We start from the raw sequence: 25,774 nt of genomic DNA, 5'->3' as shown, positions 1-25,774 counted from the left end.
ATTCATTTATAATGCAAACTCGAATAAACAAACGTCAATTCAAATGTTTAAGAGAAAAGAATTCACGGTAAGAAAAAAATAATTCACCGTAACGTTTCAATTCGGTTTTTTCGCCAAACCGAATTCAGCTTAAGTTACCACCAATTCTTTTCGCTTACTCCTAATTCTTTTTTTTTACTGGGTTAAAAATGTAGTTAGACTTTAAAACTAACTGCAAAATCTTATTATATCAACTACATTCTTAGTTATTTTAACTACTTTTTAGTAGTTAATACAACTTTAAAAATTGAGTTGAGGACCTATTGTACTATACAGGGTAGTTAAAAAGTAGTCAAATCTACTACTTATTTTTTTGAGTGTAGTGTGCGGAAACAATTTTTATACGAATAAATAAATAAAAATACATTTATTTCAGGTTCATTAAAAAAAACGTAGAAAATACCAAGGAAGTTAAGAGATATAGCAGTGAAAATAAGAATATTAAACGACTAGGCTCATGATGATCGACGCATCAGTTTTCGTTCATAATTCACTAAATTTCCAATTTTTATCTGTTTGTCACTACATTTCCTCTCTTGGAATTATATTTCACAACAAAGGCCTAATTAAATATAAACAACGACATCAAACTATCCCTGTGCTGAACACTTTCTTTAAATATCTTGACGATTCCAACAATGAAGCTCAGACAAAACTTGAGCTTCTACAAACTATATTGAGGGGAAGTGATCTTTATAGTGGTGGCGAAAATGAAAAACTTGATGCGACATACGTTGATGAAACGTATGAGTACATCATTAAAATAACTCTTTTTTCGCACTACGACAACATAAACATATATTTATCAAGACTATTAAGCAAGACATCTTCTATAACTTATTCCAATTTTATAGAATTTGTAAGAACTGAGTTCTATAAAAAATACGTCAGTAAGGATTACTGTTTAGGAACAATCCAAATTCCAGAACTTAATTTACTGTCAAGAAAAAAAACTTTTTCTGACTATATTCTACCAATGTTTCCTAAGCCAGACAATACAAATATGAATATTATAGACGAGGATTATATATACGCAATGGCTGGTTTAAAATTGGTTAGATCTGTACTTAAAGAAACACTATACGCTTCTTTTAGCGATTACGTTTCTATTGCACGAGAGTTTGATTTAGAGAATAAATATCACAAAAAAGAAATCATTGAAATAATTTTAGTACTTTTCTCAACACCTGCAGTATTTATCCATGCTTTGAAGGTAAACAATACACACAGTGAAATATCCAAAAATTTTATGACAGAGATGTTTTGGGTTAAAGCATATAAACATTTATTTTATTATCTTGGTTTAGTAGTGAATAAAATAGAGAAAATTCCTATATATCAAATATTAAACGAGTTATATATTCCCCACCTACAAATAATAGATCCTAAATTTGAATTAACTTTCCGTCTAAGCAAGTTTGGCTACAAAAGTTTGTACAAGATGAATTCCTATATGCTTAGAAAAATTCCAAACGATTTTAGATATAAAAATCTCAAATTACTATTAACATCCATGTTAGATAATTTACAAAGAAATATGCAACTGTCAACAACATTTAATGGTTTGATACCGAATAAAGAGATGAGTGAAGAAAATAATAAGGAAGTCATTCAATTCTATTATCCCGGAGGTAAAAACTTCTTTGGACCCACTTGTATTTCTTTATCGGGAAAAATTTTAGAAATGAGAACAATCGAAAGTAGACAAATCCGAGTTCCCGTGTTGCCAGTAATTTTTAAGGGAAACAAAATTTATTATATGGAATATAATCTTGAATTTGGTGAATATTCTGATGTATATCTGGAAATGGGTAGAAATGATTTTCTTCGCCAAATTATTATACCTTCTTCTGATGAACACAGACAATTTACTGGAAGAGGTGGTTTACCTAGTGACGATATTCCAGGATCCTCGGGTAGATCTGGACAAGTTATTGGAACAGAAGATATTTCAAGTGATAATGATTTTAATGCTCCTGGATCTTCGGGAGAATCTAAACATGTTATTGTATGAGAAGATTTCACAAATGATAATGATGATAATGTTAATGATGACAATTTGTATTATATCAAGAGGTTTGAAAAAGAACATTTCAATGAAATAATGGGATAAATTTTTGTTTAAATTGTAGTTCTCACTGGCTGAGAAATAATGATGAGAGGGTTCTTTGAACCATATTAATAAATATAACTTTTTTTGCATTTGAAAATTTATTTTTAAAACGTCTTTTGCCAATACTTTAAAAAAATATATTGGCGCACCTATATAAATGTTTATCTTTAGTTTTGTAAAAGTTTTAAAGGCCCATTTTTTTGACCTATTGAACATTCTACTGTTAATTAAAATTTCCCACTAAAAGTGATTGAAATAGTTATTTACTCCCCTCAGTAAGGGTAGAATTTGACAAACTCTACCATTACTGAGGGGAGTAAATAACTATTTCAACCACTTTTAGTTGGAACAAACTTTATATATTCTTCCGCCTTTTTGCGGGAAACACATCCGCCTTGCGGGGAAAAAAAATTAAGACTCCCCGAAGAATAATTTGGTGGCAACGATCACCTGTTTGTATGTTATTTTAAGTAGTAGGAGGGTTGATTTTGCAATCAACACCTCGTTGTTTCCATGCAAGTTTTAGCGAACTTGCATTTTATTAGTGGCGTGATCGGTTTAACCACCTGAGTTACTTTTGTAATTTATATATATTTTCTAATATTCCAGACTAATGTGGCAACTTCTATACATTGTAAGTCCCACAATTAGCGAAATCGATTTACAATTTAGTTCGTGTTATTTCGCACTATGAAGTTCAATAATCTCAAATCACTTGCGAAATAACCATTGATTTCAAAATTAAAATAAATAAAAAATAAAATTATAAATAGTTATTAAATTAATTTGAAATAGTAATTGAGTATTTAGCATTAGAAAATTTATAGGTGTGTGTATTGTGTATGTTGTTGGTGTATAATTTGACAACATATTTGTAATATACATATATTAACAAATATTATTTTTAATAAATAATATTTAATAAAAAAAATTAAAAATTTACGGAATTCCGCTCTTATTAACACCTAGTACCTATACACTTTATCAAGTATGCGCAAAAATCACAATTCGAAAACGGCCTAGCAATGTTTGTCGAGTGCAGATGTGAAAAAAATTGCGTAACAAAGAAAAAAAAGAAAACCCTAGCAACATATTTACAACCTTTAAAACATTTCAGGTCATCTCAAATTTATTGGGGAGTGAAAGGATTAATAAGTAAAAATTTGTCTAAAAAATAATGTTATCTAATAAAAATCTTCAAAATAAGGCTGCTTCTACAATAGTTACATTGCATTGCCTTGTAGACGATTTTTTAGAACGCGACGATTCACGCACATCCATTGCTAACTGTCAACAAAAAATTTATTTATATTCTTCCAGGCAAAATATTTTTTTTAATTTTTAGTATATGTGGAATAAATTTTTTGTCGACAGTTGGCAATGGATGCGCGTGCATCGTCGCGTCCAAAAAAATCGTCTTCAAGACGATGCGATTTAGCTATTGTGGAAGAAGTCTGAAAGTTCTAATGAGCGATTTTTTAGGGGTTAATCTTAAAAAATATAAATCAATTTCTTTTTTCTTTGTTTTAAAAATATTTATTTACGTATATATATATATATATATATAACGATAGAGTATAAAAATAATAATATAAATACATAATCATTACTGAAGTTATGGACGTAAAGAACTTGAAAACAAAAGTCGTATTATAAAAAACTTTTGAAAATTAATTAAAAATCTGATAATCTGCAAATATTCAGGTTTAAAATATTTTAAAATTATATTTTTGACCTCTACATTATCTTTGAGACGAATTTGAATGGACTGATTGCATACTTTAATGCAGGTCATTTTTTTTTATTAAATTTAGTGTAAATTTAATGTTTTTAAACACATTAAGTGAAAATTAATATCATTAAAATATTTTTAATCAAATTCTTCATCAACCACATCATTATAAGCATCACTGTTGAATTCTTCGTCGTCATCATCTATATATTCATTTAAAGTTGACAGATTCTCTTGTTTAATTTCTACGACTATATTCTCTTTTTTTTTATTCACATCAGCTCTCTGATTTAACTCTTTTTTGATTTTATTTCTAAAACGTTGTTTAGTGCTTTTAAGTACCTCCAACATTGTTTGTTTATAAATCTCTTTATTTGTGGGACCATCGAATAAAGGACATTTAATAGCAGCTCCTGGAAAAAATTTATGCCTTTTTTTATGTTCAATTTTTAAGTTAACACAATTTTTATATCCAAGAATATTTTCAACCTTTCGAAATTAATGCTGTTAAAGGTTTTTTTTGACAATATTGAGTATTTAAAACTGTGATATACTATGTGAAATTGAAAAACAATTAATTCATTAATAATTTTTTTAAATAAAACTGGACTAAAAATTTATACTTCTGTCGCAATTTTTATTATTTTTCATTGCAGATTTTTGATATGATTTTTTCATGATTTTGAATAATCTATGGTATGGATTTTGAAAAAATTCAATTATTTCAAAAATATGTTCAAAATTACTTTCTTTCATTTTTCATAGTGAAATATGATTTCTGGTTCTAAAAAATTTTTTTTATAAAATTGTTACCCCTAAACAAAACCTATTACGTTTGGTTTAAATTTTATCAATTATTTCTTAAAAATTCAAGTGCTTCCACAATTTTTATTATTTTTTATCGGTAATTTTTTTGTAGGCTTTTTTCATGATTCTGAACAATCAATCGTATGGATATTTAAAAATTTTAATATTTTCAAAAAATAAAATTTCTAAAATGGTTAAAAAAATTTTTTTTTTAATTTTGATAATTCACAATAATTTTAGATCTTAAATAATGACAGAAACATTCAATGAGTTGAAATTTCACAGGACCCTCCCCTTAACAAAATTTATGTCTAGAAAAATTTTCATAAAAAGGAATTTTTATTTCTCAGAATTGTTCTTTTATTGAATTTATATTTATTAAAATATTCACTTGACAATATTTTCATTAACTGAATTTAAATTTAACTTAATTTCTCTTTAACAAAATTCTTATTTAAAAAAAATTGATTTAAGAAAATTTTTATTTAAACTAATTTTTATTTAATAGAATTGTCATATAACAGAAATTCAACTAAGATAAATTTCTAACAATAAGTGAGATACTTACGATAAAATATGTTGGACACTTTAGTGTCACCGAATTTCTCTGTATCTTTTGTCTTAAGCCAAGTAAATTTTGCAACTAATTGGTCATCCATTATTTCCTTAAGTCCACCGCTGAGAAATTCTTTTAATCTAGACCCTCCCAATCGTACTAAATGATCATGCTGAAAAATTTTATGTAATAGTAAATTTCAAAAACAACACAAGAACATTTTTGAACATTTCTTGTAATTCATGCCGCGATCCTCGGAAATTGCTTAGAAAAAATCAGTGTAATTGCAAAAATGTCATTACTGACGAAATACTAATTTCAAAAGTTAACTAAATATTGCAAATTTAGCTGGACTTCAAAAAGTCCGAAATTTTGAATTTGTAAAATCTGGCTTCAGATTTATAATCAACAACCCGCAAAATCCACGAGAAGTTTTAAGTAAATCCAATCGATTTAAAAAAAAAATCAGCGGCCACATTGGATCAGAGATTTTGAATTTGGAAATCTTAGGAAAAATTTAGTAATCGATTCTAATTCAGCGTGAAAAAATACACGTTAAGAAACGTACAAATTCTGTAGTATGAAAAATCGGTTACATGGAAATTTTATCATATAATAATTTAAACAAATGAAAATTCAAGAAAAATTCATACAAGAAAATTCTATGCAATGACATTCTGCCTAATAAAAAGTAATTAAAATAGCCATTACGTATAGAATGAAAATTTGAGCAAATAAAAATTATGTCAAGTAAATTTTTAGATATATATAAAAATTCTCTAATGTAGAAAATCGGTTTAAAAAAAATTCTGCAAAATAATTATTTGAACATAAAAAAAATACGTCTCAATGTAAATTCTATCTAATGAAATTCTATTAAATGAAAATGCTAACAATTGATTTTTAGAACTTATGAGTCTCAAAATAATATTTTTCACTCGAAATATAATAATTAATTTTTTTTCCTAAAAATCGTTGATAGAAGAACGTTGAAATAATATTTTCACATAACAAATTATAATTAGAAGAAATATTTTTTTCTTGTAAATCACTGATCATAAACGTTGTGAATTTCACCGACTTAAAAAATTTGGAACGCATGATTATGTTCTAAAAATCATTAGTTATAATTTTTATTTGTTCGAATTAGTATTTTTCAGAATTTTCATCAAAACGATTTTCTATATTACAGAATTTTTATGTAACCGAAAATTCACTTCACAGAATTTTTATTTGTTCGTATTTTTATTTATCAGAATTTTAATTTAACATAATAGGCATTTTAAAGAATTTTTGTTGGCTAGAATTTCATTGCATAGAATTGACATTTCATTCTTTCAGATGAATTTTCAATTGTTCGAATTATTATTTGTTATAATTTCCATATAACCGACTTTTAATACTACAGAATTTTTACTTAACCAAAAAATCATTTAACAGAATTTCTAATTGATAGAATTTTTATTTGTTCGAAATTGTAAATATCCGAAAAAACCATCGACAGAAAGATTTCGGCGCGATTTTTAAAATCAATCAATCACAATTTTATGGATAGTTTTTTGATTGGTTGATTTTAAAAATCGCGCCGAAATCTTTCTGTCGATTGTTTTTTCGGATATTTACAATTTCGGACAAATAAAAATTCTATCAATTAGAAATTCTGTTAAATGATTTTTTGGTTAAGTAAAAATTCTGTAGTATGAAAAATCGGTTATATGGAAATTATAACAAATAATAATGCGAACAAATGAAAATTTATCTGAAAGAATAAAATGAAAATTCTATTAAATGAAATTCTACCCAACAAAAATTGTTTAAAATGCCTATTATGTTAAATGAAAATTCAAGCAAATTAAAATTCTGACAAGAAGAAATTCGAACAAATAAAAATTCTGTGAAATGAATTTTCGGTTACATAAAAATTCTGTAATATAGAAAATCGTTTTAATGAAAATTCTAACTAATGATTTTTAAAATATAATCATGCGTCCTTAAAATTTTTTACAATTTTAAGCATTAAGGGTTTTAAAAAAGAAACAGCGGTAAAAAGAAAAAATTATTTTTTTAGGCACCTTTAACAATATTCCAACATTCATACTTTTAATTGCAGAATATTTTTGATGCTATTTGGATTATTATTGAAAGTTATATTTTAATATTTTTGATACAAGAAATATTAATTCTGAATTTTGTCAATATTTCCCAAATTATGTATTTCCTCAATTTTTTTTTTTTAAATAAATGTTAAATGCATGTTAGAAACAATAGAATTTAGAGTTTTTTTTAAGAACGTATTATTTATTTATTTAATAAATTTATTATACTTATTTGAAAACTTACCACTTTTTGCCGATTCTCTTTATTCTTATCGGTTACCAAACTTTCAAACTCTTCCATTGTCTTCAAAGGAAAACCTGTCAGCGGTTGATACAAAGTTTCCTCTACGAACTTTTCAGAATCGCCACGCATATCATTTAAAATTTCAAGAATTCTTTTATTCTGTTTCTCTATATTGCTATTAAAAAAAATTATATATGGATTGAAAATAAATATAAAATTTTATAAAAGTATTTTCAAATTTTGAAAAAGTATTTTCAAGTCGTGGAAAATATGGTAAAAAGTAAAAAATTTCCATTTAAGAAATATTAATCTCCATTCAACTTTTATGAAATTTACAATAGTTTTATTAAAATTTGGTGTATCGTATTTGATTTATTACTAAATGTTACTAAATTTTATTGAATCCTATATTAAGTCTATAAAAATTTTTTTAAAGTTCAGAAATTTCTTATATGAAAATTATGCTTTTTAGCATATTTTCCACGACTTGAAAATACTTTTATAAAATTTGATATTTATTTTAATTTGATGAATAATTCAAAAATTCTTAATAAAATTGTATTAAATATTTTTTAAAAAAATACATTTTACTTACTCTAATCTCTGTAATATTTCGTTTTTGAATTTTAAATCATTGTCTTTATTAACTTCATGTTTCTGTTCACTGTAAAATATATCGTGTCTGTTACTCATTGCATTTAACGGATCTTGATTTGTATAATGATATAATTCTTGAGATGTTGTTAAAGATGTTGCTAGTACATTAGGATCCAACGTCTCATTCACTGTCACATCCGGTACCAATATTCTGAAATGCATTTTTTTATTCTAAAAATCGATTCGAAATTATTTTATAGTTTGCTTGTTAGACCTTTTACTATATCAAATAAAAATTCGGGGCGCATGAATTTTTCAATAAAAATTAATCGTTATTCGTTTATTAAATTCGTTAGAATTGAATAATAATATTTATTTTAAAAAAATTTATTAGATACATATAATTATTTTTTAGACTAATTTTCATTTTTAAAATTAACATTTGACAAAATATTTTTTAACAAATTGTTACTTTATAGAATTTTCAGGTACCAAATTTTTATTTGGCAGAATGTTTATTTTACAGCGAATTTCTTTTTACACAACTTTTTAAAAGTATTTTAATTTAACCTAATTTTATTTTAGCATAATTTTCAATCAACAAAATTTCAAGTGATTCGAATTATTATTAAAATATATTATTATTCTTAAAATGATGAAAAACAGTACTAGTGGATAGGAAAGTATCCAAAGAATCTATTGCCGTTAAAATTTTTAAGTTATTATTGACAAACCATTTTTTTTTTTTAATAAATTTTAAAAGAAAAAATAAAAATAAGTTATAATTTAGATTATTAAAATTATGAGAATTTAAAAAAAATACTTTTTTCATGTTTGCTTTTTTGTTGGCTTTTGATTATTATTATTTATTATTATCATTTAGCAATTTGATTTTTAATGCTTTGTAATAAATTTTCTTGAACAAAAATTAATAATTTTACGAAAATAAGAAAAAAAAATTAAAATTTAAAAAATATTTCTGTTATCTAGCATGAAATTTATAAACATTATATAAAAAGATAATTTTGCTTTTATGATAAAATATGTAATTTTCAAAAGAACTTTTAAATAAATATAATAAATCTTTTATTTAAATTAAATTTTATTTCTAGATCGAGAGGGTATCAAAAACACATTTTAAAAAATTGTTTTGTTTGCTCTATTTTTCATTCTAGGTGGGGCATTCTATGGGAAATTTTCATTGAAAATTTTTTTTTTGTCCGAAACATTTTTTTTCGAAATCTATATGAAAAATAAAAAAATATGTAATTTTTTATTTTTTTATTTGATGAAAATGAAGGAAGTTATGATTTTTTGAAATTTAACGTCAACGAAGAAAGTGTGTTTTTGGAACATTTTTTAATCTATTGTACTAATAAATTAAAAATTATGCTATATATGAAATTTGTTCATTTTTTCTCAAATTTGTCAAATATGTGCTCAAAAATAACGTACCTATAACAGAAGCAACAAAAAAGTTGAAATTAAACTTATAAAGTGAGTTTTCTCAAAAGAGACACTTTCGATTTTTAATTTTTTTGTTGCATTACAATCTCTGATGATTAAAGATTTTTTTCCCCTATCTGCGAAAGTGGTATTTTTAGTTTTTAAATTACTATTTATAATTTTTTTTAGTACGGCTCACAGAATTTAAGCATTTTTTCTACAAATATAACCTTTTTCCATTAACATTCATTTGTTTTTTTTTAATTTGCATGAAAACATACTAAAAATCGTTGCGTCAAGCTTAACAATTTGTAAATAGTAATTTTAAAACTAAAAGTACCACTTTCGCAGATAGGGAAAAAAATTATTCAGTCATCAGAGATTGTAATGCAACAAAAAAATTAAAAATCGAAAGTGTCTCTTTTGAGAAATCTCACTTTATAAGTTTAATTTCAACTTTTTTGTTGCTTCTGTTATAGGTACGTTATTTTTGAGCACATATTTGACAAATTTGAGAAAAAATGAACAAATTTCATACATAGCATAATTTTTAATTTATTAGTACAATAGATTAAAAAATGTTCCAAAAACACACTTTCTTCGTTGACGTTAAATTTCAAAAAATCATAACTTCCTTCATTTTCATCAAATAAAAAAATAAAAAATTACATATTTTTTTATTTTTCATATAGATTTCGAAAAAAAATGTTTCGGACAAAAAAAAAATTTTCAATGAAACTTTCCCATAGAATGCCCCAGGTACATTACACAGGCACACAAAAAAAAAAAAGTTGTCTGTTTCTTGAACTAGACATATATTTCCTATAGTAATTTGGCCCGCTGAAACCGAATCTGTGCTCAGAATTGCTCCATCACCCTCAGTTTATTTTTAAATCGACAAAACCACCCTTAAATGGACAAATTCACACTTCGGAGATAAAAAATACATCAACTTATTTTTTTAAAAAATCGAATTTTACATCTAAGAAACTTTGCTCCACTAACTCTAAAACAAAGCCAGCATTGATCCAGCACCCCCTGAATTTTTTCAATTGAAAAAACTACCCCTAATCTGCAGAATCAAATTAAGGAGATAAAACAATAAAATAACTGATTGACAAATTTCATAACCAGATATTTTTACTCCAGCAATGCAGAAACAAAGCCAGAAATGATCCCTTACCCACTAAATTTTTTTTTTAATCGAAAAACCACCCTTAAATAGAAAAATTCAAATTTAGGAAGTAAAAAAATATTAAATTACCGGCTTTTTTTAAAACAGAACCTTACATGTATGTAGTTTTGCTCTACTAACTTAAAAAAATAAAGCCAGCATTGATCCACCACCCTCTGAATTTTTTTAAATCGAAAAAACTACCCCTAATCTGAAGAATCAAATTCAGGATGTAAAACAATAAAATAACTGATTGACAAATTTTATAACCAGATATTTTTACTCTAGCAATGCGGAAACAAAGCCAGAAATGCTCCCGCACCCTCTAAAATTTTTTTAAATCGTAAAAACCACCAAAGAATCAAACTTAGAAGGTAATTTAATATAATTATATTGTGTTATCTCCTAAGTTTGATTCTTCAGGTTAAGGGTAGTTTTTTTGATTAAAAAAAATCACAGAGTGATGGATCAATGCTGGCTTTATTTTTTTGAGTTAGAAGAGCAAAACTACATACATGTAAGATTCTGTTTTCCAAAAAAACCGGTAATTTAATATTTTTTTACTTCCTAAATTTGAATTTTTCTATTTAAGGGTGGTTATTTCGATTTAAAAAAAATTTAGAGGGGAGGGAGCATTTCTGGCTTTGTTTCTGCCTTCTGGAGTAAAAATACCTAGTTATAAAATTTGTCAATCAGTTATTTTATTGTTTTACCTCCTGAATTTGATTCTTCAGATTAGGGGTAGTTTTTTTAATTAAAAAAATTCAGGGGGTGCTGGATCAATGCTGGCTTTGTTTTTGAGTTAGTGGAGCAAAGTTTCTTAGATGTAAAATTCGATTTTTTAAAAAAATAAGTTGATTTATTTTTTATCTTCGAAGTGTGAATTTGTCCATTTAAGGGTGGTTTTGGTCGATTTAAAAAAAAACTCAGGGTGATGCAGCAATTCTGACCTCAGATTCGGTTTCAGCGGGTCAAAATACTATAGGAAATATATGTCTAGTTCAAGAAACAAATAACTTTTTTTTTTGTGTGCCTGTGTTATTTAATTTTTTAATTTAAATTTTTAAAGAAATAAAACAAGTTAAAACGTAAGAATCGAAACGAATTAGTGTAGATATATTTAAGAAAAAATAAATTGCTTGAAAATAATTTCAAAAAAAATATTGCAAGTTTTTAAAAATATTTTTAGATATAGACATACATTTTATAAATGTGAAAAATTTTAAAGCAGTAAAAATAAGACACGTGTAGAAAACTAAGTTCTTGAAACAAAATACCGATTTGTCGACAACAGTTAAAATAAATATCATTTAACAACTTACAATATTAAAAAAATGTATAAAATTTTGCTTGATAAAGTCAAACATTAAAATATTTAATCATCCATCTAGCTTTCATTGGTTCACTTCTGCATTAAAGACAATTTCAAATAGTTCTTTTACATTACAAGTTGTCATTCACGGTGAGTAAAATTCTAAATAATAATTGGCATATTTTCACTTTTATTTTGTGTTAAAATTTTTTAAATGTTCCTATAATTTTTTAACGCTAATTATTTCATCAATAGATTTATTTTTTTGTTATTATAAGTGCCATTGCATGAAAGGGTATTTTCTTTTGTTAGCTTGTTTGCAAATAAAAATAATAAAAGAATAAAGTACAGGATTTTTAAAACTTTTTTACCTTCTCTTCCAAATTGGTAATTTTGGAGAATTTAAAATTTTATCTACGTAAAATTTTAACGATCTTCTTCATCATTATTCTCGTACTAAATTTGAATATAGAAAATTGTACCAGTTATGCTAACTTTACTATATGACTGCCTTAGCGGATTGCAAACTATATAACTGTTCGACGAACTCGATGCGCGTTCATCTTGGCCAGGAGTGTCTTGCTTACTGCAAGCTTCAAATGAAAGATTGCAGTGTAAGGTTACTGCAAGATTGTACAATAAGATTATCGCAAAATTGCTCAGTAATCATGCACAGTAAGCTTGTAGCAAGGTTGGTGCTTGGTTGCCAAATGACCTTGCTTTGAACGTCAAAAATTTTTTTTTTAATGTTTCGAAATTAAACGAAACATTTTTTAAAACCTTTTTTTAGGTTTGAAGCAAAGAGGGTCATCCATAAAGCATGTGATACTTTAGGGGGTAGGGGGGATCAGCAAAATATCACGCTACATGTTAATCGTTAATAGAAAAAGCATCACAAAGGGAAGGGGGGGGGTGTTAAAATTTCGAAAAAATGTATCACATGCTTTATGGAAGACCCCAAAGTTATTTGGCAATCTTGCACCAACCTTGCTGCAAGCTTATCGTGCAAGTTTACTGAGCAATCTTGTGATAATCTTATTGTGCAATCTTGCAGTAACCTTACACTGCAATCTTTCGGTACGCTTACCATGAAAGATAGAGTCAGGTGGGACATTTAAAGCTTGCGGCAAGTTTGCTCTGCAAGGTTTGGCAATATTGAGCGGCAAGCTTGCCGTAAGGTTGCTGCAAGCTTATGTTCTATCTGGTAGTACTACTATCTGGGCACATGGGAAAGTGCTGGGACACGATTTCTGCCGTATTTTGGAGAAACACAGTAACCACATACGGTTATCGTATGCAGTTATTATGTTTCTCGAAAACACAACAGATTTGGTGTATGATTTCATGTGGGAATTTATGATTTTGTTTGTACATGAAAACCTATGTGGATTCCTACATTATTTCCTATAATTTTTCTGGCATATTATTTTAGTTTTTTTATTTAGTATTTCTTTAGTTTTTTAGATTTAGTTAAACTAAATAAAATTGTATTTTGTACAGTAGCCCCAAGGAAACTTTTGTACTTCCGTAGATGGTCACTTATAAACATCGTTCACTTTAAATAATAATAATTTAATAATTGTAACTTAATTTAACAAACAAAAAAGCAAAAATCAGTCATTTAAGAGTGTCGAACGGTCTCTGAAATTCTTTGGCATTTAATTATCGCCTTATAAAACGGCACTTTTTACAAAATCGGTCGAAACACAAAGGATCCTTATCTTATAAATTTCCTAAATCCGAAAGATTGTGCAAATCTATACAAAAACTCAATTGTAAAACGAAAAATAGAAAAGTAATATAATGATAGTTTTATTACATCATTCAGCCGTTACCCAATAAGCATGGAAACTTGCAGCAAACTTGCAAGAAGCTTGACGTGCAAGATTGTAGTTAAAACATGTAACAAGTTTCGTAGAAGCAACAAAATGTCTTCTTACGGCAAGCTTGCTGCAAGTTTGCCGAGACAATTTTTATACCAATAAATAAATAAAATAAAAATACAATTATTTCAGATTCATTAAGAAAACGTAGAAAACTCCAAGGAAGATTAGAGATATAGCAGCGGAAATAAGAATATTAAAAAGTGAAAACAACATTAAGCGACTCGGCTCATGATGAACGACGCATCACTTTTGGTTCATCATTCACTAAATTTCCAGTTTTTATCTGTTTGTCACTACATTTCCTCTCTTGGAATTATATTTTACGACAAAGGCCTAATTCAATTCAATCAACGACATCAAACTATCCCTGTGTTGAACACTTTTTTTAAATATCTGGACGATTCCAACAATGAAGCTCAGACAAAACTTGAGCTTCTACAAACTATATTGATTGGAAGTGATCTTTATGGTGGTGGCGAAAATGAAAAACTTGATGCGACATACGTTGATGAAACGTATGAGTACATCATTAAAATAACTCTTTTTTCGCACTACGACAACATAAACATATATTTATCAAGGCTATTAAGCAAGACATCTTCTATAACTTATTCCAATTTTATAGAATTTGTAAGAACTGAGTTCTATAAAAAATACGTCAGTAAGGATTACTGTTTAGGAACAATCCAAAGTCCAGAACTTAATTTACTGTCAAGAAAAAAAACTTTTTCTGACTATATTCTACCAATGTTTCCTAAGCCAGACAATACAAATATGAATATTATAGACGAGGATTATATATACGCAATGGCTGGTTTAAAATTGGTTAGATCTGTACTTAAAGAAACACTATACGCTTCTTTTAGCGATTACGTTTCTATTGCACGAGAGTTTGATTTAGAGAATAAATATCACAAAAAAGAAATCATTGAAATAATTTTAGTACTTTTCTCAACACCTGCAGTATTTATCCATGCTTTGAAGGAAAACAATACACACAGTGAAATATCCAAAAATTTTATGACAGAGATGTTTTGGGTTAAAGCATATAAACATTTATTTTATTATCTTGGTTTAGTAGTGAATAAAATAGAGAAAATTCCTATATGTCAAATATTAAACGAGTTATATATTCCCCACCTACAAATAATAGATCCTAGATTTGAATTAACTTTCCGTCTAAGCAAGTTTGGCTACAAAAGTTTGTACAAGATGAATTCCTATATGCTTAGAAAAATTCCAAACGATTTTAGATATAAAAATCTCAAATTACTATTAACATCCATGTTAGATAATTTACAAAGAAATATGCAACTGTCAACAACATTTAATGGTTTGATACCGAATAAAGAGATGAGTGAAGAAAATAATAAGGAAGTCATTCAATTCTATTATCCCGGAGGTAAAAACTTCTTTGGACCCACTTGTATTTCTTTATCGGGAAAAATTTTAGAAATGAGAACAATCGAAAGTAGACAAATCCGAGTTCCCGTGTTGCCAGTAATTTTTAAGGGAAACAAAATTTATTATATGGAATATAATCTTGAATTTGGTGAATATTCTGATGTATATCTGGAAATGGGTAGAAATGATTTTCTTCGCCAAATTATTATACCTTCTTCTGATGAACACAGACAATTTACTGGAAGAGGTGGTTTACCTAGTGACGATATTCCAGGATCCTCGGGTAGATCTGGACAAGTTATTGGAACAGAAGATATTTCAAGTGATAATGATTTTAATGCTCCTGGATCTTCAGGAGAATCTAAACATGTTATTGTAAGAGAAGATTTCACAAATGATAATGATGACAATTTGTATTATATCAAGAGGTTTGAAGAAGAACATTTCAATGAAATTATGGGATAAATTTTTTTAAATTGTAGTTCTCATAAATAATTATGATGATGATGATAATATGGATCAAGTACAACTCAGTTATATAAATTTAATCAAAAAAGTTGAAGAAGAACAATACAATAGACATTTCTTATAAATGTTATTAAAATTGTAGGTCTCACATGCAGAGAAATAATGAGAGTATTTTGAATCATATTAATAAAGATAACTTTTAATTGCATAAAAAATTTTTTGCAATCGTTTTTCCCCATACTTTAACAAAATATATTGAAGCACCTATATAGATATTTTTACATTCTCATCATAATGAGAAAGTATTACATTTTCCCGATTTTGACCAACTTCTAAATCATGTAAATCTTCACGTTTCAAGCCTTTTTGATGCCAAAAAAATAGGTTTTAAAAAAATGTCTGTCTGCACCGAAAAAACGATATTCTAATTTTAAGAATTTTCAACTTATTTTAAGAATATGCGAAACTTAAATAGGCGCCACGAATATATTCTTAAATTAAGAATAGAATCTTCTTATATTAAGAATATTTTCTTAGAATCACTTTTTTAGAATATAATCTTAAAATAAGTATATTTTCTTCTTGTATCAAGAAATATACTTTTAGCAGTTTTAAGAATACTATAAACTTAATTATCAAATCCATAGTAAGACCTCTCACTCTTTTCATGGTGTTTATATTATTACCTACACACAACACACAAATATAAATAATAATATAAAAGATTGAAAAATAGAACAAAAAAAAAAAAGAAAAACAAAAAAATGCAAAAAACAACAACAACGTTAGAACACTCGTCTTATTTATCGATGCTACACTGAAAAAGCAATCGATAACAGCTATATAGCTATATACACGTTGTTGGATCGTGGCGACGACTGCACACACGCTTGACAGTTTTCGCGGAAAATAGAGGTAATGTTGACCACTTTTAGTAATCAACATTTGAATACCCGGATCAAATAACTCGACCGACGCTCGGACGCACGCTCTAATGGTAGTCGGGTAGCAGTGAGCCGCCCACAGGCTGTCAATGCTAATTGACTGGTAATAGAGCGTTCGTCCGAGCGTCGGTCGAGTTATTTGATCGGGGTATTCATTTAATTAAAAAAAAACTATAATTATATTAATAAAATAATTGCACGACGACTCGTTAGTCAATGGCGACGCGAGCAAGCTAGCAGCACGTCAATTCTAGCGTATATTCTTGTTTTAAGATGAAGAAGATTTAGTACATAGAAAATATTCTTAAAGTTAGAATCTGCTTAAGAATATTATTAAGAATATTTATGTAAGAATATAACATTCTTAAAACTAGAATATTTTAAGAATATTTTTAAGAATATTTTTTTAAGAAAATAATAATCTTAAAACTAGAATACCGTTTTTTCGGTGTGTCTGTCTATGTGTATGTATGTATGTCTGTCTGTAGACAAAAAAGTTTGCTCGACGATAACTCGAACAAATTTTAATGAATCGACTTCAAATTTGGTATACACTTTAAGTGTACCAAAATCTCGCCTGAGTTCGTTGGCCAGATGATTTAGTTGAAAAACAACAAAATTATTCAAATTTTTAGTTTCTAAAAATTTCCAAAATTCGCATTTTTCAAAAAAAAATTTTTTTCAATTTTTTTCGAAAATTGCGAGTAAAAATAAACATTTTTTTCCTTTGACAATTTTCAATAGCGATTAAAACAAAAAAGTTATACCACTTTTCTTAAAAAAAGGACAAAAACGGATGAAAAATGGCTAAAATGCAGAGCAAAATTACTTTAGTTTGAAAAACTATGTTCATCTACGTATTATTTTTGTTTAAACCACCTTAAATTAACACAAATAACAGTGACTTACTCATAAAATTCCGATATATATTTTTTTTTTTATAAGTCCAACTATTGTTTTCCATTTCCAAACATTGCAATTTTTTTTAAAAAATCCTCTATTTTAAAATACTTTATATTGCGCTGTTTATACCACAATTTTATTTATTTATTTTTATTTATTTGTAGATTTGTAAACTTGTAAACTTTTTTTCTTTAACACTTTTCGATACAGATTAAAATAAAAAAGTTATGTTCTATAACGATTAAGGTAACAAAAATTTTAAATTATTTTCGATGTGTTATTTTACTTATTAATTTTTTGCGGCCCAGTTTTAACCTATTTTGCCACCTTTCCTTTTAGCAACTTTCCTCTCTAGATTTAAAGTTTTTGAAGCAGTACTCATAAAATATTTTTTCCACTATAACGAAAGCATTGTGAAGTGAAACAAAAATAATAAGTGTAGCAGGCGAAATTATAAAGAATTATAAATTAACTAAGTATAAACATTGCTATTTTTTAAGAAAAAATTCATTTTTCAACAATCTTTTTAACAAATTTAAATAAATCTTTCTACTCCTTGATTTTTTAGGTCGCTCATTACGATTCTGAAGTCAGTTTTTAAAAATTTTAAATGGCGTATTGAAACATTTTTGACGCCATATTTTTAGCATTTAAGGCCAGGTCCAAGTGAGGCAGCGCCATCTAAATTGATACTAAAATTTTGGAAAATGTTCAACAGCCTTTTCTTGAAAACAAGATGGTAAAATGCTTTTTCCTTTATGAATAATTGATTATTGGCAAGATATACTCCAGCTAAAACTTTTTTTGAGTTAAAATAATAAAAAAAATTTCATGTCAATAAATTAAATATGAGCACTTTTTTCACAAAAACTGTAACAGTACTTTCTCAGAAACTACAATCAAAAATGCAATTTCCATTTGGAAAATTAATAAATGCTAAAAAATACACGACCTAAGATTTACCAATCACGAAAATAACAAAAAAAAAGTATTTTAACATAACATATTTTACTCATTATGACAGCTGTTTGGCAGGTTATGTCACCAGACATTTCGCAGATTTGCCGAAAGGAGGAAATTGGCGCTGTTGCTAACCACCTGAAATACATAATCTACCAAAGGGCTGTCACATTCAGTAAAGCAGTATCAATATGTTAAATATTTAATAACATTTTTTTTGTTATTTTCGTGATTGGTAAATCTTAGGTCGTGTATTTTTTAGCGTTTATTAATTTTCCAAATGGAAATTGCATTTTTTATTGTAATTTCTGAGAAAGTACTGTTACAGTTTTTGTGAAAAAAGTGCTCATATTTAATTTATTGACATGAAATTTTTTTTATTATTTTAACTCAAAAAAAGTTTTAGCTGGTGTATATCTTGCCAATAATCAATTATCCATAAAGGAAAAAGCATTTTACCATCTTGTTTTCAAGAAAAGGCTGTTGAAAATTTTCCAAAATTTTAGTATCAATGTAGATTGCGCTGCCTCACTTGGACCTGGCCTTAAAGGTATTCTGAAGGGATAAGATTTGAAAAAATTATAAAAACTGAACAAAAATTCTAAAAAAATCTTTTTTTTAATGCTTGTAAATTGTTTATTTAAAAATTTTCGGTTCTTTTAGTACACTACTTGATAGAACCTGAAATTACCTATAAAAATTTCGTTAATGGGTTAATGCATGTCTCCTTTTCCTATTGTATGCTTCTAATTTTCGAGCGTGAAACACAAGTGCCGTGATAAGAATGTTATCCTTATAGTCAAAGAACTTTAAGAAAATGAAAATTAATTTAAAAAAACCAAAAATTTCACTTATATAAATTGTACAAAAAAATTTTTATGAATAAAAACATGAGAGCGAAACCTCATATAATAAATTTGTTACTTTAAAAAATGCATTTACTTTAAAGTTCTTTTTTTTAGTGTTTTTAAATTTTCAATTAATTTTTTCTTTTACTCAATTGAAATTAGCTCAAAGCGGAATATCTTATTTTAGTAAATAATTTGGTTTGTCGATTTTCGTTAATTACAAAGTCCTGGCCAATCCACGGCGCAATATTAAGGAACTAAGTTTGAACAGCTGCAGTGCCGTCATTCTCTTTTTTTTGGTCGATAAAAAATTTATTCTAATACCTTTAAACCTTACCTATTTGTATAATTTAATTTAACGCATGTTAATAAAGATTATGAGTTGTTTCTAATAAATTTTTCAAAACAAGTCGATTATATGAAGATCCCCTTTTAAAATAACTACTTTTTTACTTGTTTTAACTCTGTGTGTAATTAATTTTATTTTTTTAATAAAATTAATAAAAATAATTTCTTACTTCTTGACATTTTACTTCAAAATTAATTAAATCAACTACAAAGTCTGAAACAACTACAAAATCTCATTCTACCAAATAAATTCTTGGGTCATTCAACTACTTTCTGGTAGTATAATTAATACAATTTTTAAATTTAATAGGAAAATTTTTGTATTACAGAGTATAGTTAAAAAGTAATTAATGCTAATAGGTTTTGAATTGTAATAAACAAACAAAGCGCGCGAAGCGCGTAAAAATATTGGACCGCGAAGCGGGACGATCATCCTTCGCGCGCCCCGGGGCGCGCTTAAACTAGCGAGCGAAGCGAGCCCCTACGCGCGAAGCGCGTGATGAGAATGTGGCCGCCCCCGCAGGGGGCTGCCGGATTTTTTTTAAACGATGGAAGTGGAAAATCTGCATAACTCTTGATATCCAAGGCAGATACGTGGAGCCTCGTTCTCCTAGGTTTTGTGGGGATGACCGTTCTTGTTCTGGTCGATCCACGAAAAACAACACCCTTTGGCTGGACTAATCCTCAGCTATGGAACTGCCGTCAAGCTTTAAACTTCGTAGGTGAAAGTCCCTGGGATCTCGCTATCGCGATCCTTGCCGTTGCCGATCTTTCTGGCCTATTTATTCTTGGTTCATGCAAGTCTTCTTGGACTCCTTAAGGGCCGTCCTGAAAACTTTGCATTCTCCGCTGCTGCGATATGGCTAATGTTCGCCTTATCACCACACTTTTCTCTACATAGAAGCAGCTTAAGCTTCATTTGTAGTTTGCAAACATATGATCGACTTCACTGCACTTGAAGCAAGCAGGCAATCTGTCCGCCAGACCATCACCCTTCGTTTGATTGGGTAACACATAAAGCCGATTCTTATGCGTCCCACATTCTCCAGCCTGTCCGCCTCTTCTAGGTCGGTGACTACAATCGCGAGCTTCATTCGTCGTCAGTTAGTTCCTAGGATTGTCATCTTCCTGCTTCCTGGCTTCTAGAGCACTTCCGACAATCCAATCCAGGCAATCCAGGTCGCGGATCTCCAGTGAGACCTGTCGATCTACGATCTGCACCTTTCTTATGCAAGCAAACGGCTTAAATGGTGATCTTAGCGGTGAGTGCCTCCTTATTGGAGTCTCCTCTAATTTTAATCAGATCTCCCCTTCTAGTAGACCTAGCGGCAACAACTTGCGTATGGCTGACGTCTAGATTCACTTCCTTCCGAAGTTTGCTCAGTTCATCGGCATATGTTGCTCCAGTTGCCACTCGGATTACTATTGTAGATGCACTCGTCGTTTTCTTCTTATTGGTTTGCTTAGGATTTGAGCTTACCGTCACCTAGGCAATCTTTTTGACAAGAGATGCCTCCTCTTGCTTTCTCTTCTTCTCCTCGGCGCTAGCTCTCTCCGGACTGCTACAGTTTTTTCTTCGTTTCTTAGCATTGCCTATAGCGCCGCACCAAGGTTACCATTTTTATTGTCTGCTAGGGCGTGCTTTGTCTTCGACTCACTGACAAAATCCTGAAGAGTCTAAAGTCCGTCTTTAACAGTCATGTTGACATTCTTCTAGACTTCTAGACTTCTTGGTTTTTGGAAGTTCTTTAGTGAAAATCCCCACCACCACGACAAGGTCTACCAAGAATTTACAAGACTCTTGGTAGCAGACAGCCATCGGCAGGGAGATATTTATGTTTAGTTTCGTAGATGTTTTCAAGACGCATCTTTCGATTTATTAGCGAAAATTCTATTGTTAATTATAGAATGAAATTTATCTGTTTGATTTTGTAATATTACTAATAAAGTTTTAACTAATTAATTTTTTAATCTATCCCAAATAATTTACTATTTGATACGACGTTTTATTTTCTAAATAATATCTGATATTGTATAAAATTTGGAAAATTTACATTAAGTTTGGAAGAAACTATACTTACATTACGAAATTGTTTTTCATTATAAATTATTAAAAATTAAACAGGTGTCTTTTTAAAAAACTGTTTACTGTTGAAATTTTAGAATGAAAAATTGTTTATTAATTTAGAAAAAGAATAAAAATAGAGAATGTAAAAAACTTCAGTATCTTTATTTATTAATTTTTTTCTGATATATATATATATATATATATATATATATATATATATATATATATATATATATATATATATATATATTAGATTTAAAAGCTGTTAAATATGATGTGAGGCACAACTCTTCACTAACGCTGGAGCACAACTCTCCACTTTCTACATTTTCAAAAATAGTCATAAAATAATTAATACATCGAATGTTTTTGCGAATTTCTTTTTTGTACGTTGAAAAGTTATTAATGACAGATAATTTTTATGCATTAAACATTGTGATCACTTTAAAAAAAATTAGTGGAAATGACCTAAACATAAAGAGACAAAAAAACTTTTAGAAACAAATATTAACTATCACTATCTGGAAAGACACGAAAAATGCTTCCAAAAATAACGAGTACCACTTAAAAAGTTAGTTTTTAACGAGAAAAGAATATGCCAATAATTGAAATTTATCATCTTAATTGCCACATGAAAAATATTAAGGTATATCTCCGACTCCAGTAGTGTTCAGTTCCTTGCGACTAGTTTATACTAATCAACAGCTCACTTCAATGTCGTGTTTTCTCTTTCTTTCTCAAGCGAGTAATATACTTGACTCTCTTGAAAAATCAATAAATAACCTAACTTTTCTACTTCAAAACGTTGTAATTCAAAAATTAGCATGGATACCCCTACTAAAACTGTTGAAAACAGGAACCAGAAGTGACGGAATCAAAGGGAGTTTTAAAGTGTTTTTGGTTTAAGTTATCCGTAATTTAACTTTATTAATAATTTAGTTGATTTAGATTTGTGTTGGGTTTTTTGTTCGTTCGGTGGGGGGTTGTTTTATTACTATTTTTCAGACTGTTACTTGAAGAAAAGCCACAACGGTCACAGCTGGACTTTCTACCTGAAGGGATTGAGGAAAAGGAGATCCCACAGCATGGAAAGGCACGAGGAAAAATTGGGGTTTTCCCAGTTCGTGACTACCTGAATTTTGGGACGTGAAGAAGTGGTGTTCCCAGTATGGGACGCTTCAAAGAATACGTCACCGACGCATTAACTTTAATTTCGGCTGTGGCGGAGTGGAGTTCTCGGAGGTCGTTAAAGTTAGTCGAAACTTGTGTTTCGCGCCTTTTTGTCCGCGATATTGAAATTGTGTTCCGCGTTCTTGTTCCACAATAATAAATAATTATTAACATTTCTGACTTCGACTTTTATCTTTGCCTTTGTCCGAAAACGGGAACCAATCCCGGTAACTAACAAAAACTTTTTTTTATCTTATTCTATTAATTCCACTCTACAATATACTCGTTTTTAAAAAAATCTATCAATAACTTTTTAAATAATTCAATAAAATGTATGAGTTTTGCATGTTCAGATTAGGAGTCCTATGTTAACTGGTGCAACTTTGAACCCAGATTTCTCAGTTTTTAGTATGGCAAGGGGTACTGGGTTTTTTACCACTTATATAGTACATAAAAAGGAACATTTTTCAAGAGTTTAAAAAATTTCTAGCGAAAATCGATTTGCCGGAGAAATACCTTTAAGGTGGAGCACGACTCCCCACTTTCCCCTACGAAATCCGTACTCACTTTGTGATCAGGTTTTTTCTGTATACTATGAGATAATCTATACTTACAAGCTTGTGAGAGAGCTTTTTTGATCAACTAGATGCGTGGAAGATGTATGTTCCTGATGATCTTCTATCTGAGATATATGATACAATGGTGAGTTTAATTTGTTGTCAGTAATAGCTGAATTTTCAGATGCTGTATTCTGTTGCGATAGAGACCTATTAGAAATGGAAAAAATGTATGTCTATCAATTCAAAGCAATATTTTCAGAACTAGTTAAAAATAAAAAAAACAAAAATATAATATTCATAAAATAAATATGAAATTTTTTTAAAAATAAGTCAACAAAACTTTAGACGAAATTTTTTGGAGATCGCTGAGATTATATGAATGCGATGACAGATTTTCAAAATTCAAAAATAGCGGATCCAATATGGGGGAATATTTTTTTAAATTGATCAGATTCGCTTAAAATTTGTTACTTGGGTGGTTTTCAAAGTCGCTGATTACGAATCTAATATTGGATTTCCAGTATTTAAAATGGCGACAATTTTTATACAATTTGGTTAGATTCGCGTGAAACTTTTTATTTCAGGGTTTTTCGAGTCGCTGATTACGAACCTAATATTAAAATCGTAATCAGTGACCCCAAAAACAATCCAAACTAACAAGTTACAAGTGATTCGGTTTCTAATTTTAAAAAAATTTCGCCATATTGGATTCGACATTTTGAATTTGAAAAACTGATTTCGGATTCGCGTAATTAACACATTTACATAAGAATTTTACTCACGAATCTGAGCGGTTACTCTTCTGTTTAACTGTTACTGTTCTTTTGGATGTTTTTGGTGGACGAGTTTCTTCATCTGAATTGCTTAAAATCTTTCTCGGGGTTTTAATTGACCGTCCTGTACTGGAAACTCTTGCGGTGCTTCTATTAAACATCTCTTTAACTATATACAAAGCGCAATTTTCGTCTGCTTCTTTCTATGAGATGAAAAATACTAATTAACAGGTTTAAGGTAATGTAATTGTTGTGATTTTACATGTAAATATTCTGCGTATATGTCTTCTCGCAATATGTCGGCAAGTACGATTTTGATCATTTCCCAAAATATGGAATTTTGTTAAGAATCAATTTCTTAATAAAATGTTAAAATAGAATGTAAAACAAAAAAGAAGAATTTAAAAAATTCTTTTATTTATAAGAAAAACAGTTTTTATTGGTTCCTGAACAATTTGGATTTGTAAACATGTGCTCTTTCTGCACTAATTGTGTATATAATGAAAGACAATAAAAAAATCTATATTTTTCAAGGAATGTCTATTGAAATCAGTTTGTTAGTTTTTAATTACCTTATTTGGTGAAGAAATACAACCCTCTTCAATATCTAGAATATTTTTTTTAATTATAGTTGTTATTTGCTGATGAGCATGAAAAAATTTTAGTTTTTTAACCTTTATGGGACTGAGGAAAAAAACATCTTCTATGTAGTGGACGTTTCAATGAAAGTAATAAACACATAATGTGAATACACTGTAAAAGAAAGTCTTATTTTAAGGCCGAAAAGAGGTTTTTCGTGTCAGCGTGCCATGAACATATGTTCTGGCAGTTTTTCTGCGTGAGGATCTGCACATGTTTGTGCCACCTAAAGGCCCGATTCTCAGCGTCGTTATCTAGGTTTTCCGGGGAGCTGCCGCCAAAATCGTCTCTAGAAGAAGGATGAAGCAATAGGGGTGACGAGGAAAATAATAGATAAAATAATAGATTAGAAGATCTAGGGGAAGTCGGCGTCAATAGGCAGTCGATTTTAGTTGGTATTGAAAGGAAGACCCTTTTGTTGTGATACTCATAACTGATTATCGCGTTACACGCTTAATTATTCTTTTAAATAATTGTTGTATGTGTTAAATAAATCTTTATTCGTTGTTAACTAAATGTGTGTTATTTGTCGTTAACATATTTGGATTTATCAGCGTTAGTCAACTTCGTCTTAGTGTCGGCATTTCAACGTTGCTGAGTTCTTTCATGGTTAATCTTGTTCTGAGATCATCAATGCACCGATGGTTTGACTTGGTTGGAATCTCCCCCCAGTAGGCACACTTCTTC

General features: G+C 28.6%; 3 protein-coding genes across 9 annotated transcripts in view; 2 read left to right on the top strand and 1 right to left on the bottom strand.

Moving 5' to 3' along the window:
* LOC127278133 (uncharacterized) overlaps positions 1-16,788 on the top strand; it is a 40,352-nt gene extending 23,564 nt beyond the window's left edge. Inside the window, exons 1-2 of one of the 3 annotated variants that reach the window (XM_051299690.1) lie at positions 12,148-12,266; positions 14,132-16,788. In XM_051299690.1, coding sequence (XP_051155647.1) covers positions 14,231-15,871 — 1,641 coding nt within the window. In that variant the 5' untranslated portion in view covers positions 12,148-12,266; positions 14,132-14,230 and the 3' untranslated portion in view covers positions 15,872-16,788. Of the gene's footprint in view, positions 1-415; positions 3,095-12,147; positions 12,267-14,131 lie in introns of those variants that run through there. The other 2 variants (XM_051299691.1, XM_051299692.1) reach the window with 2 other exon arrangements.
* The window catches only part of LOC127278122 (low-density lipoprotein receptor-related protein 6), a 99,998-nt gene that overhangs the window by 56,868 nt on the left and 17,356 nt on the right, over positions 1-25,774 (top strand). The window lies entirely within an intron of this gene.
* Positions 1,265-25,774, bottom strand: LOC127278143 (uncharacterized). The gene is made up of 6 exons (XM_051299702.1): positions 24,458-25,774; positions 23,730-23,882; positions 8,183-8,395; positions 7,588-7,762; positions 5,260-5,419; positions 1,265-4,297 (listed from the first exon to the last, which is right to left on the bottom strand). The coding sequence occupies exons 1-6, from the start codon at positions 24,607-24,609 to the stop codon at positions 4,023-4,025; spliced, it is 1,128 nt and encodes a 375-aa protein (XP_051155659.1). The 5' UTR covers positions 24,610-25,774; the 3' UTR covers positions 1,265-4,022.

Source organism: Leptopilina boulardi, unplaced genomic scaffold (genome assembly GCF_019393585.1).
Source record: "Leptopilina boulardi isolate dan_hultmark-lab unplaced genomic scaffold, ZJU_Lbou_2.1 LbouV2_195, whole genome shotgun sequence".
In the NCBI taxonomy this organism is placed as follows: Eukaryota; Metazoa; Arthropoda; class Insecta; order Hymenoptera; family Figitidae; genus Leptopilina; species Leptopilina boulardi.
The sequence above is the reverse complement of the archived record's forward strand: the minus strand, read 5'-3'. Positions and strand labels throughout refer to the sequence as shown.